The sequence below is a fragment of the Stegastes partitus genome, unplaced genomic scaffold (genome assembly GCF_000690725.1).
Source record: "Stegastes partitus isolate 25-593 unplaced genomic scaffold, Stegastes_partitus-1.0.2 Scaffold1290, whole genome shotgun sequence".
Lineage (NCBI taxonomy): Eukaryota > Metazoa > Chordata > Actinopteri > Pomacentridae > Stegastes > Stegastes partitus.
Window position 1 is genome coordinate 55859 of NW_007579021.1, and position 14217 is coordinate 70075.

General features: G+C 41.0%; 1 protein-coding gene across 1 annotated transcript in view; it reads right to left on the bottom strand.

The window, feature by feature from the left end:
- The window catches only part of sucla2 (succinate-CoA ligase ADP-forming subunit beta), a 37994-nt gene that overhangs the window by 7193 nt on the left and 16584 nt on the right, over positions 1-14217 (bottom strand). The window contains exons 6-9 of the mRNA XM_008298162.1: positions 10568-10706; positions 5053-5214; positions 1709-1851; positions 1128-1248 (exon numbers count right to left, since the gene is read on the bottom strand). Of these exons, the coding sequence (XP_008296384.1) occupies positions 1128-1248; positions 1709-1851; positions 5053-5214; positions 10568-10706 (565 nt within the window). The remainder of the gene's footprint in view (positions 1-1127; positions 1249-1708; positions 1852-5052; positions 5215-10567; positions 10707-14217) is intronic.

The following is a 14217-nucleotide window of genomic DNA, read 5'->3' on the forward strand; positions in this document are numbered from 1 at the left end:
TATATATATATTTACACATTTAATATGCAATGAAGAACATTTGCAGCTCAGATTTTAATAAAAAGTACAAAGAAAAAGCTCTTCTGCAGCTAAAATCTCAAACATTGTGTCACAAACATCAAGCGTAGCAGTTTGAGGTGACGGCGTGTCGGTTCCAAAATAGAAAACAGCAGCGGAAAACGTCGCCCCGAGGAAAACTCAGAAATGTCAGCTCTGTTTAGGCTCCAAACACGAGCGTGCACTCCTTCTGAGGCGATTCACAATTTCACTGTCTCGCACCGCCGAATGAATAAAGATGAGAAAATAAAAACCGGAACTTCCACCAGCGAGGGATTCAAACAAAACATGACCAGCAGCCTTTCTATTTACCACGTGGCCTCCCTTGGTAATATAAACTATACATGTGCATATTCATATCTCGCACAATAATCCGCGACTCGTCGTTCTCCACGTTCGTTTCTGGGAGTCAGACTTTGAAGTAGGAAGCATCAAACGAAACAGACGAGAGTTTCCCTCAGCGCTCGTTAACCCGTCTGACTCGAGGTGGGAAGCTGGTTTTTGGGGTTTTTTTTAAAACCAGAATTAAGGCGCTGATAGTCGATCCAGGACATAAAAACGTCAGAGCTGAAAAGTGTGTGTTTGAGTCGAAGGGAGATCTTTTCAGGTGGTTTCTTTGGTGGGTTTTATTTTTTTTCCTCATAATCAGATTCTAATCTGAGAAATATGTGAGAAATAAGACATACCAAGTAGATAAAATGCTGAACAATCAGTTGTTTATTAAATGAAACTGAGCTTCTAGTTGATGTTAGTTTACAACAGAGTGAATGATGAAGGCAGCGGAGGGGAAACTGTGAGGTTTTTTCCAACGTTTATCGAAGGAGAAAGGAAAGATTATCAGAAGGTTTTGAGTGAAAATTAAAATGCTATGAAGCTCAAAACTGTCACCACCAATGATCACATTTTATTTATTGTTTTTACTTTCAAGCTTTGCATTATTTTACGTACTTATTGCTCTGCGGTCGGACAACAGATGCAAATTAGCCGCTTGCTAACTCTGGTGCCATGTCTTTGAATTGTGTGCAAAAATAAACAAGTCAAGCAACATACACAGAGTGTGTTTGCTGTACCTTGTAACCGCACTACGATGGGGATCTTGAGGTCCAGGTCTCTCACAGCCATGATGATGCCCTGGGCGATGACGTCACACCTCATGATGCCTCCGAAGATGTTGACAAGGATGGCCTGGACCTGAGCAAACAAACATGAGCAACCGAAAATTTAGAACAAACAATAAACTAAACGCACCTGCATGGTTTTATTTTTTGAAGTGCTTTGTATAGAAACTACACAAAACAACTAAAACATTCTGTGTTTATGCAACCAAGAAGCCATTAGTTGTGACCGACAGACACGCAAGAAAATTTCAGACACTTTTCAGCTCATGTTCATACAGAGGAGTTAAATATCTACAGCATCTGGAGTTTATTTCCAGTATTAATAACAGCTGTGGACATTTGGAAAATGTTGTACAAGCTAAATTAACTTTCTTACATGATTGCAGCTCTGGATACAACCACTGAAAGCAGCACAAGAACACAAAATAAAACAGTCTACAGCACTTATAACGGGACAGGCTGACGCTTTTATTTTGAATGTTTCACTTCCTGTAGCAGCCGGCAGAAGGCGGCAGCAGCAGGTGTTTCCTTACCTTCCTGTCGGAGGTGATGAGCTTGAAGGCCTCGGTCACCTGATGGGCTGTGGCTCCTCCTCCCACGTCCAGGAAGTTGGCCGGTGTGCCGCCGTGGAGCTTGATGATGTCCATGGTGGCCATGGCCAGACCGGCTCCGTTCACTGAGGAGGACGAAGCCCATTGGTCAGTTCAGAGAGCCTCGTTAAAGACTCTTCTCTAATCCCAGTGCAAGATACTGAACTTTAAAAACACTGACTGCCATTCGAGCTGGAATTCATCACCAAAAACTGCACTTACTTTACCCAGAAAGTTTGGTTTATTAACTTCAAACTGCAGAAGCTCAGGCACCATAGTTTACCAGTGAACTACGCTGGGTGTCCACAGGGATGTTGTTGGACGTGACGAGTCGTCCCAGCATCACTGCGATTATGCAGCATCACGATAGATGACAAACCCTGGCTGCACCTGACTAGACAAACGAAGGCTGCCTGCTCCTTCACATCAAACCGGACCAACGTGGTGGCTCATTAAGATTTGTCTTTATTTTAAATTGACAACAGTTTTTCAGGAGCTAAAGAGGCAGCAGGTCACATCACACGATCCTGATTTGCATAAAATAACCTAACTTCATGCAAACGAGCAGCAGCTGATGACGCATCCGGATGCTACTAGAATGTATTACATGGCTGCTTACATAGATGATAAAAGGTCTAAGGGGTCCTCAAACCTATTTTTAAATCAATCAATGATTGATTAACCTGCACTGACTCATAAAACCTGCACTTACACATGTAAACACCAGCCTCATTGTGGTTCTGACTCCGATAGAAATCCTGTTATTCTTTGACGCATCATATCGGCAAACTACCTGAAAACCCGATTTGTGAGGGTTTGTTTCTAAAACACTGACTGTATGATATTCTCGCCTTGCTTTTCTATTTATCTGTATCTTCCTCATCATGGATTGTGCATGAAATTATTATTGATGTATGATTCATGCATGAGAGAGATTCATCACTGATTCAGGAAGTCGTCAACTTCAACAACAAAAAAACTGCCGTAAAACAAAACAAGAACAAAGGCTGAAAGCAGGCAGCAGCGCCTACTTTGCATTTGTTTTATTATTCATTTTGGCATTAATGGGAATAATGACAATAAAAGTTAAATCAGAGGCTTTAAAAAAAAAAAAAAGGTTTTATCTGACCACAAAGAAAGTAACTCTCTAGTGTTATTGGCACACTGAACGCTACGACTGTGACTTCTTAAATCGACGACGATGAGTCTGGCTTGTTTTGAGAGCAGCAGCGTTGAGACTACAGCGTGAGCTCCGTCTTTGCTCGGTAGGAAACTAAAAGTCAGACAACATTCGCGGCGTCTGAAGGGAGGATTAGAAGCACAGCTGCCGGAAAAAGCAAACGCAACAGTTTCGGCGTAAACACAGAGGGCGTCGTATTTGGCAGCTCAGCAGGTTGTAATGAGGTTATGTTTGGAGCTGAGGCAGCGATTAAGTTGAAAACTATCCCTCTCTCTAACGAGGAGGAGAGACGAGGATGACGGAGGCGAGTTTATTCTCCGCACCGACTGCAATTAAGACTAATCACGGGGCACATTTAGCAAACTCGTTTATTTTCCCAACGTAATCACATCCGTCATATCTGCATTTATCTCTGTTAACAATCGGAACGTTAGGAAGCAGACGTGCAACTGAGGTGCATTGTGGGAATTGTAGTCTGTCTGTTAAAACAGAAGAAGCCTGTTGAGCTGAAACATCTTCAAAAACCTACAAGTGAAGTTGCTTCTTAACGGAGCTCCTGGGAGTTTTAATCAGTGTTTCGAGGGCTTGACAAGAACTTTCAATGTGAGACAATATGAGCTTCTTTTCTTGAGACTCTTAAGAGGTGAAAGTGCAGCAAAAAAATCAATCTGAAGTATTTTTTGATCCTCCCAAGGCTGATTCTGTTTTGTAACTAGCCCTGAGCTCACCGTTTTCATCAACTAACAATTTTATCAATGAAAAGTAAAAATAAAACTGTCAAAAATGACCTAAAAGATAAGATAAGAATAAAACAATTCATAGACTAACCCTCTTCAACAAAACCTGCCAGTATTTTTGAAAAAGCTAAAGTCATCTTTAAGCAAAATAGCCAGATTTTGTTTAGCAAGTACTTCTAAAAACAGAAAGAATCTTCTGATTTTTCAACTTTCTGATGGTCCTTCGCAAATCATCTTATCCCACATGTCTATTTTTTTTTTAAATCACCTGAAATAAATAGATTGCATCGGATTCTGTAAAAAGAAAAACTAAAAATTCAGTTTATTGGCACAACCAAGACGCCATGTATGACTCGACCAACAGTCCCGAGATAAATATTCAGACGCTTTTCGACTGAACTGCAGGCAGTGTTGTCAGAAAGGAGAGAGACTGAGAGGAAAAACTTTTGAAAACAACATGCAGCACGGTGAAACATTTTTCTAGTCGTGTGGGAAATCCCTAAATCGTAGCAGTTGTACATTTGTAAATAGGCCCAGTGATGCATACGACATGAGAAGCCTACTTTTTTTTTTTTTTTAACACCTGTGGGCTCAAATAATCAGCAGCATTCAACTTTAGGTTTGGACCTTACTTTTTTTTTTTTTTAGCTAAACTGCTAAGATCTTCTCTGCTTCTGTGCAGTACAACAAAGTTATTCTGGTTGTGCTGTTTCCATAGAGGTACAGGACGTGATACTGCAGCGAAAAATAAGCCCACAGTGAGTAAAAAAAGAGACAGGAGCAAAGAAACATCCAGAAACTTATACAAATAAATGCAAATAATAGAATATCTTGAGTTTTTTCCAGTATTGATGACACCTGTGGGCACTTCTTTCTCCCAATTGTTGTGAAACAGATAACTAAAGACATTTATTCTAAGTTTTTTTATTTTTTAAATGATTTACTGCACACAAGACATATTTAAGTTCTCTCTACTTCTGGCCATAATTGTGCAGTTTCCATAGAGGTGCAGGACTTTATATTGCAGTGAAAAATGAACCTACAGTGAGGAAAAATGCGACAGGAGCAGAATAATGTCCAGTAACTACTCCCGACTGGGGTTCTGAGGGTAAATCTTTGCAGCGAAATCAAATGATTTTAGATGAAAAAACAGCCTAACAGCCATTTTCCTGCATAAAAATGGGAGAAACTGACTCTCGTTGACTAAATCCATAATGTTTGGATTCATTTGCAGGAACTAAAAAAGTGCTCCTTTTTTTTTTCCCTAAAAAAGCAGCATTTTGTGTCTGAAGCGTCTTAAAGCAAAATTATTCAAGTCATCGTGTCTAGACTTTCCGAGTTGCCTTTTGTGACATTTAGCGAGCACTGACCCAGACAGCCGATGGTTCCGTCCAGGCCGATGTAGTTGAGGTCTGCCTTGGCGGCCTGCCGGTCCCGGGGGTCCTCCTGGGTCCAGTCCTGCATCTCGAACACCTTCTTCTGGCGGTACTCTGCGTTGGAGTCAAAGTTGATCTTGGCGTCCATGCACATCACTGTGGACACAAGAGATTGTGGCGTTAGGAGGAGATTACGCCATCTGCAGGGGGGACGGTTTCCGCAGCAGTGACAGATTAACGTTTCGTTCTTTTTAACAGCAGCGAGGGCAAGATTGGCTCATGTGACAGGTGATTTCAATTTCACTCTCTGGATATCCGCGCTGTCACGGACGAAGGCGGCGTTTCAGGGATGATTTCACATCTGCGAAGGGTTTCACTCGCTTTAAGGATGTTGAAATAGGTGGCAAACAACGCAGAGTTAAAAAATCGTCTGTTCCCCTGTGTGACGTAACACAATATGTGGGTTTTTGCAAACTGTTAGGTGTGAATTGGATCATTTTAACAATCTGTGTGGCTCAGCGATGCCACATGGAGGTGAGAAAGAAGTAGAAGCTGCAGAGGACTTGCTGTTAATACTTGATTACACTCCTCTGCAGATGTGCACATATGCATAATTATATCACTTTCCTACTCTGCTTGGAGGACTCCCTTCCATAGATGTGCAGTAGATCATACCTACACTTCACATGCATGCACAATACTGTCGATTAGGAGCACTACTGCTGTGCAGCGTAGCCACAGGCAAATTCTGGGTTGCATCCTTTAGAGGGTCCGGACTGGATTGCGGATATTTCTTTATATTCAATCCTTTGTAGTGAAAAAGAACATCCCTGTTATATTTCGCTACCATTCATGATTATGTGGTTTCTCATTACAGAATGAATTATGACGAGTATGAATTCCAGATTTGTCTCCGGGTTCTCCGGCTTCCTCCCACAGTCCAGAAACATGCTGAGGTTAATTGGTGATTCTAAATTGTCCGTAGGTGTGAATGCGTGAATCTAAGTGTGTCCCCTGCCTTCACCCTGAGTCAGCTGGGATGGATGGATGGATGGATGGATGGATGGATGGATGGATGGATGGATTCCAGATTTCCACAGTTTATCTCTGACTAGTCACAAGTCTAGTTCAAGACATCTACAGTTTGCTTTTTATTTTTAATTATAATTGAACTTTGCTCTAGCCAGAATGACATCTAGAACTACAATGCTACCTAATAAACATGGTCATAAATCAGAGCGTTGCCATTATGTGTCATTACGTCAAAACTTGAAGAGGGTTTCGCTTTTCAAACAAACTGCAACCGTCACCGTATATGACGAGTCGTTTTACCACCACGTCAGGCTGAAGTTTTAGTAAATCTCTAAACGATCTTATCCTCCACAGCAGCAGCCGTTACTTTTGCTAACATCTTGAAACGCTTCACTCGGCACAACAAAAATTCAATAACATTTGAGGTAACTGCAAGTGTTACTGCGACTAGTCGAAGGTGAATTACAGATTCCTCTAACCGCTGTGTCAGAATGACGCTGCAGACGTCTGGAATGAAAACTCTGACTAGTCGAAAAGACGTTGTTGATCTAATAGTCAAACTCTAAACTGACTTTTCATAAACACTCCAGTTTAGAGAACAACCCAGATCCCAACCGCATTTTTAGTTTTACCAGATGAAATCCAAACACTTCGTGTATTATGACACTGCTCTAATTATAAAAACCAGAGACCACATTTGTTTGGACAAATTCATCCTCGAATTGCAGCAGAACAAGTCGTCAAAATATTCCTCTGGAGGCGTTTTAATATTTTTAAAAAAAAGACATATTTAGCACAGAACAGAAAACACTGGGACACTTATTGCTTCTCTTAAACACATTCTAAATGACCTTAGAAATAAAGATTTATTCAACTATCTCCAAGGCAGAGATTAGGTCGGTAAAGAAATTAAACAAATGGAGGATAGGAGGATAACTAATATCACGATCATACATTGGAATATTTAACTACTCGGCTGCCTTTTAACAGAAATGGGAGGAGGACTCGAGCCTGGGGATACGCGAGGATGAATGGATTCATATGCGAGAGAGTCGGAGTGAAGCCAAGGTCGCGAGCAGACTTAAATAAAATATTTTGCGCCTCTAAAATTACCATTCACACAAAAGGAGCTGGCGAGGATGAAATGAGCGCCGGGGGCAGCGCATGAAAGGAAAGTGGCCCGGCCATTTCCATATTTGCGGAGAGAGAGATTGCTAAAGTGACGATAAAGTCGATTGTTCTTTTGTCACATTGCATCGGGAACAAAATCCAGGATAAAGTCACCGCTCAGGATTAAACAAAAACATCTTTGAACAAGAAAGCCATCAAATGACAGCAGAAGAGAAAAAAAAACTCCAACAAAAGGACGTCTGGGCTGCAAACAAACTGCACAAATGTTATGTAAATACAGTAAAAACTCCGACCAGGACAGTAGCCCTGTTCCTGCACACCCTGATGACACTCTGAGAAGTAGTTTTAATTCCATTCTCCACCTCCAGCTACAGTTTGACGACCTTCTCTTCACCGCTCAGCTTTAATTCTTTGCTCCGTTATCTGTGCATCAGCTTTTTTTTTTTTTAGTAGCTCTGTAGCAACAAAAGCTTTGCTCAAGGGCACCTCTACAATAACTGGAGAAGAAAAGATGATCATTCATGTAATATTCTTCTTTACTTTTCTCATCCGGATTCGCCGAGCTTCCAGCCTTCTATTGTCAAACCTTCGTCTCTGACCTGCTGTGAAGGAAACGCAAGACTATTATTACAATTACCTGCAGTTGTTCGTGTTCGCGGCCGATTTCGTCACATTTGAATATTTTAAAGCCAGGAGGGATGAAGAAGAAACCTGTACTTCTTCCTCTTTGCACCCACATTTACAGACAAATTTCATAAATAAGTTGAAAATAGAGGATGGAAAGAAAAATATGACAAATATAATAAAGAAAAACAATAAACATATGAATATAAAATTAATTTATTTTGTGTAATTTTGTGTTTCTTGGAGTGTTTAAGTGTAATTATAATAACAGGCTCTGGTATCATTGTTGGTGTTATTATTTTTATGCCTTTAAGCTTTAATTGTGACTGTTTTTACTGAATTGATAGAATATTAAAAAATGTAAATGTATAATGTAATAATCAAAGATACAAGTCGAGCTCACAATTTGATTTTTTACCATCAGTTTTCACTGCAGCTGTGCCAAAAAAAGACATTTAAATAGCATTTAAAAAGATAAATACTTTGCAAATTAACAAAAAAGCTGTTTTAGCATTTAATAGCAGAGTTTGGCTTTCTGCTATTAAGCTTTATTTCACATATCTGTAATAACAGGCATCTCTAAAGTCTTCAAACTGGATATTGGTCCAATATTGGTGGATGATATTGTTAGAAAACGGTGATTTTAAGAAAAAAAAGGGGGGGTTGTGGGGAATGAGAACTCCATTTACTAGAGGTTAGTGGTTAACTTTGGTGTGAGGCAGCTCTGAACTGGCAGTAAAGCAGACGTCATATCCGGTTACGGATAAAAACTCAAATTTAAGACCTCTGTAATTACATTTCTACAGCGCAGAATTTAACTTTACGATATCTGCAGGTTTATTTTGACTATTTCAACGTTATTGTAATGATAATTTAAATACGCTGCACCTTGGCATGAACACATCTACCTCATGAATATTTATGATTCTCTGCACAGACGATATGAGCAAAAAAAAAAACCTCTTGAATCTTGAGATATCTATAAGGGACCATGTGGACGAGTGTAATTTGTAATATGGGAGGATTATATTACGGACGTCTCAGTGTGGCTATGAAGCTTCTCACATTTTACAATCTATGAATCAGAAGGAGAAGAGAACCATCTGTTCCTTATTGTAGTAATCACCATTAATGACCGTTTTCTTGACAGGATGTGATGATAATCGTGCATAAGGAGCAAACTTCCCGTCAGGCTAATGCGAGCGCTGCTGTCCTGAGTGTGATGGTCATTAACTGCACTTGGTGTCCGTTAACACAAAGGTCAGTGGCCTCTTCTTCTTGCGAGTGCGTTGCAGAGCTGCGATTCCCGCCGGAGGAGCTCATCGCTGTGCATTAGACAAAGTCATTAACTCCTGACTCCCTGACCTTTACCGAAGGCTTCGCCGGCACGTGGACATACGTTTGGATTCGTGCAAACACGCCAAATTACTGATTTCACTCAGCGAGGTGTCGAGTAAAGGGCTGGTGCTGGTCTCTGTGCGTGCAGCTCGGCGGCTGTCTTCGATAGCTATCGCCAAGAATAATCATGAAAAACGTGAAGGAAACATTACTTTCACGTTTCTGGAGATGGTATGGAACTTCTCCCCTTAGCTCCTCTGGTTGAACCCTTTATGTAGAAGTAGAATTTGTAGCAGATGTGTAAATCTTCTACAGATTCTTGACCTCGTGTAGATCTTTTGAAGGAGGACAGGCAAGCACTCCCTGCACCTCTCAAGGCCAGATTGCACCAAGGCACCAAACTATCTTTGTTTCCTTTCACCCATATATCTGGATGTGACTCCCACCGAAGGACGATATAAGACTGAAGGTGTGAGAGAAATCCTTAGAATTGATGCTGGAATTACATGAACTGCTTCTCTGTCAATTCTACCTTATTTCAACTGAAGTCATCTTGTTTGATTGTTTAACTGTAAACTAAATTGTATAATTCATCCCACTCTCACCCAACCGGTCGAGGCAGATGGCCGTCCCTCCCTGAGCCTGGTTCTGTCGGAGGTTTTTTTTCCCCTGCGGGGGTTTTCGGTTCCTTCCCACTGTTGCAGACTGCTTCGGACTGCTGAAGCTTATAGGGAATCCAGATGTTTTGGATTGTTGGGTGTTTCCGTCTCTGCCTTTGTGAAGCGCTATGAGATGACTTGTTGTTGTAAATATGCGCTATACAAATAAAATTGAATTGAATTGAATTGAATCTGAGTTGGGTTCCTCGTCCTACATCAATCTCTTCCAGAATTTCCACAACAACAAAAAACTGACGACTAATTGAAGATAGATTTGTTTGCTCGGTTTGGGTCAAACTTGATCTGTGCCATCACCCTGTTAAAGCGCAGCAACAGGCATTCCCCCTGGCATTCATTAAAACACCATAATGAGCTCTCTGTGTTCTGACATGAAGCACACAGCGCTGACGCTTTGTTGTAGGTGACGGTTTTTGCTGCATGAGGGTGACGCAACATTTACGGGGGAACAGCAGTGAGCTGAAATGCAACAGTTGTGCTGCGTCAGTGGCAGATTTTAAATATTATTTTGTCGCTGAAGCCTGAAGAGACTGTAAATGTGCACCGTTATCCCAGTTTTTATCCCGGCTTTTCACTCCATCTTTTAGAGCAACACGTCTATAAACACATTGGGTTTTAAGAGCAGATTTCAGGAGATGCTGCGATATGAAACGCCCTATTTCACCCACCAAACTACCAGCACAGACGCGTGTTGAGAGTGTGCGTACCGATGCCGGAGGAGTCCTCCACCATGGGGTTGATCTCCACCATGGAGGCGTCGTACTTGATGAACAGATTGTACAGTTTGATCATGTTCTCCGCCGCCTCGTTCACCAGAGCCGCCGGGAAGCCCATCTTCTGAGCGACCTGCAGAGGACGCAGAGGAATGATAAAATAACGTTTGCAGACGAGTGAGGCTTGCAGTAATAAAACCCACAGAGAATTATCTGTTTCTATCGAGTGTGCAGAGAGTATTTTTTTGCATTTTTCAGCTCATCGTTTTCGGATTTCCAGCCTTTGAATCACTGCAATTTGATTTCAGATGCAATTTAAGATGCATGTCACGCAGCAGGTCTGACACAATTCACTCATCGCAAAACTGAAATCCATCCCGACTGTCACCACCGCATCAATCTGTCTCCCTCTAAAACGTAAGACTTTTAACTGGGATCACAAAAATGGAAAGAATTACTACACTTGCACCACTAGATTGGCTACCAGTTAAATAGAAATTAACACAGATTTACAGATTACAGACAGTTTTATTTCTTTATAAAGCCACTCATGGGTCGGCTCCTGGGTACATTTCTGAACTTCTATGGCTCTACTGGACCTCAAGGTCGATCGGATCCTCAGAACAGCTGCTCCTAACCGTCCCATGATCGAGGCTAGTGGTTAAAGAGCTTTTACAGCAGCAGCTCCGTCCTCTATCGTGATGGTTTATAATTTCCAACGACTCCTATAACTCTGAATCACACACGTCACAAAAAAACAATCATGTATTTTTGTTCTTTAATAGATTTATTAGGGTCTTCTGTAAAAAAAAATCTGCTGCTACATACAGAAATGCTAACACTGGGTCACGAGTTAAGACGTTAAAAGGTCGTACCACTTTGCACATCACTAAAGCCATAATTCAAGCTGCTGTATGTGTATTTTTGACCCAACAGGTTTTGTCATATTTCCAGAAGACCTTCAATAAAACTATAAAAAAAACAAAAATGCATCATTGCTTTGTTTGTGACAAATACGAATGCGTTTCAGTGATTTCATCCGAGAAAATTCAGAGTTCGAGGAGTCACTGGAAATTGAATGACTCCCATAATACTTTGTTAAACAAGTGTACGTAAACTTTTGCTCACGACTGCCTTTTCAAATGGTTTGGCTGCTTTTAGTGGTCTTAATATTTCACATTTCTAGTTGTCTTATATATGCTATACGAATTTAAACTGAATTTAAATCCATAACACAGTGAATATTGAACTGAAGCTTGACTTAAAAAAAAAAAAAAGAAATCGCAAATTAAATTACAGTTTCTGTAAGAAAAATCCAACAGCGCTTCTCTCACTGTGTCGTTATCAGCCACAGCAAGCAGCATCTCGGCTCTAAAAGCTTCCTTTACACTAAATTTGACACTGTCATCTTCCTAACCGCTGTCAGAAAGTGAGTCTCTAGCTGGTAAATAATCAATGAAATGCAGTCTGTATTTGTTAAAGACAGACGTCACCGGCAAACTCTGCTGCCTCGGATTCAAACGTGTCCTTCTCCGGTACTTTTAAAACATTCATCAACGTCAGGAAAAAAAGCGGAATTTAAAAGCAGCTCTCACGAGAAACAGAGAAAACCTGCTGGGCTTTTATGATGGTGGCGTTTGGCTAATGTGGCCTGAGCGGATAAAAATAAATGCAGTGAAGGAATATCAATGGAGCTCCATCTTCTCGGAGAGCCCTGCAATCAACACCTCCTCTCGCTGTCAAATATATCGAGTCTCTGCTTTCACCGCGGCAGCCGGAAATATTCAGAGCCAAAGAGATTGAGGAAAGTAAAACTCGGAGAGGAAAAAAGAGCAATAAGAACAAAAAAACATGTCTGCTCACTGTAGAAACTGAGCAAAAACAGAAAACGTTTGATCCCCTGACAGCCGTTGACTTGTTGCTTCCGTTTCTGCAAACAGTGCATGAACTGGGATTGTGTGCATGTAATGTTGCTTTAGCAAAGGTCGACATGTGCTGCACAACAGGAACGGCTGCAAGAGCATCTTAATACAAAGAATCACCTGGACTTCAGTGTGAATGACGTGAACATCAAGTAATAATTGTTGCTTTGGATGTACGGTCGTGGCTCGATAATCCGACACTAAATGTAAAACCTTCTTTTATGTCGGATTGTCAAGACGGAGGTCCAGATACAAGGAGGGCTTGATGCTGGAAGGCTCATTAGTTGTTAATATTTATTGTTTATAGTTGTTATAATAACTAGTAGGGTTGGTCCCAATAGCACTTTCTGGTCTCCGGATATTCAGATCCAATGAATGATGAATATCAGAGTATTCGGCACGGTTGGGGGACACTTCCACCCCGGGGCAGCGCTCTGACAGGGTGGAAGTGTCCGGAACACACAGGCAGTACTTGGCTGCTGATGCCAGTTTAGCTAACAGTCACAGTTCTGTTTCCACCATCCGTGTTTACTTCCATAAACACTGAGCGCGCTCGCTGCGTGTGACGTCGTCGTGTCCTCTTCTGCGCATGCGGGACACTTTTGGGTCATATGAAGTTCACACAGCAGATCACATACAAGTCGCATTGAACTGGAAACGTGAAGGAAGTCACAAAAAATCAGATTTCACAAAGAAATCCTCATTGAGCATCAAGTCCTGCAGTGTGAACGTAGCCAATCTGTGGGATTGTTCAGTCAGATAATACGCCGTCATCCTGATTGGTGACATAAAATGAATCCAAGGCTGTCGGTATGTTTAGGCTGTTTTTAAATGGGTTCCTATAAAAACCTGTCGGATAGCAGGTTTAGGATTGTTAAGGGTCGGATTATCGAGTCACGACTGTAAACTTAAAGCTGTGAATGCATTGTAACTTCTACATATAAAGTGTTCCTCACACAGATGCAATAAAAACCACTTCACTGTGTGTAATACCCAACTACCACTCTGCTATGGCAATTGGTTTTTAAATCGTATTTTATAGGCTTGTACAAAGTATTACAATACATGTCTTGTATGTCTAATAGTGTATATTGCTGGTGCACCTCGGGAGCAGCTCTTTAAATTTCACTGCACTTGTATAATGACAATAAAGACTTTCTATTTCTATTTCTAACTGGCGGCTGTTTATTTACCTCATGTTATTGTTATTTGCAACCTCCAACAATCTGGTCTCTGCAGGGTTCAAGACGGTAATTTTAAGACTTTCTAACACCTTCTGTTACCGCAGAAAAAGTGCAATTTATTATCTGCTGCACGGCTATACTGGCCAAAATATGAAAGCATAATGAAAAACCAGTAGGGGAGGTATCTCTCAGACAACCATCTGGCTGAAAATTCTAAAACAGGACAATTGTTTTCAAAGCAGCTGCCAATTTCATACAGCAAAACTCAGAAAATACAGGCTGTTGTGTTGACATTGATTGAAGCTTAGAAAAGACATCACGAACGTGGGAGGGGACTCTGTATTATCAGGCAACAAAACAAAATCATAAAACCTTAATTATATCAAACATATTTCTTTAGAAACAACCAGTGGGAGGAAAAGAAGTCTGCTGAGAAGAATTCAACCACTTCTCCAATCTGAGACTTGATTTTTAGAGAAGAGACTGGACCTGCGTCGTCTTTAGAAAACAGTTGTCCTTCTTTAAATAAAAAGCAGCC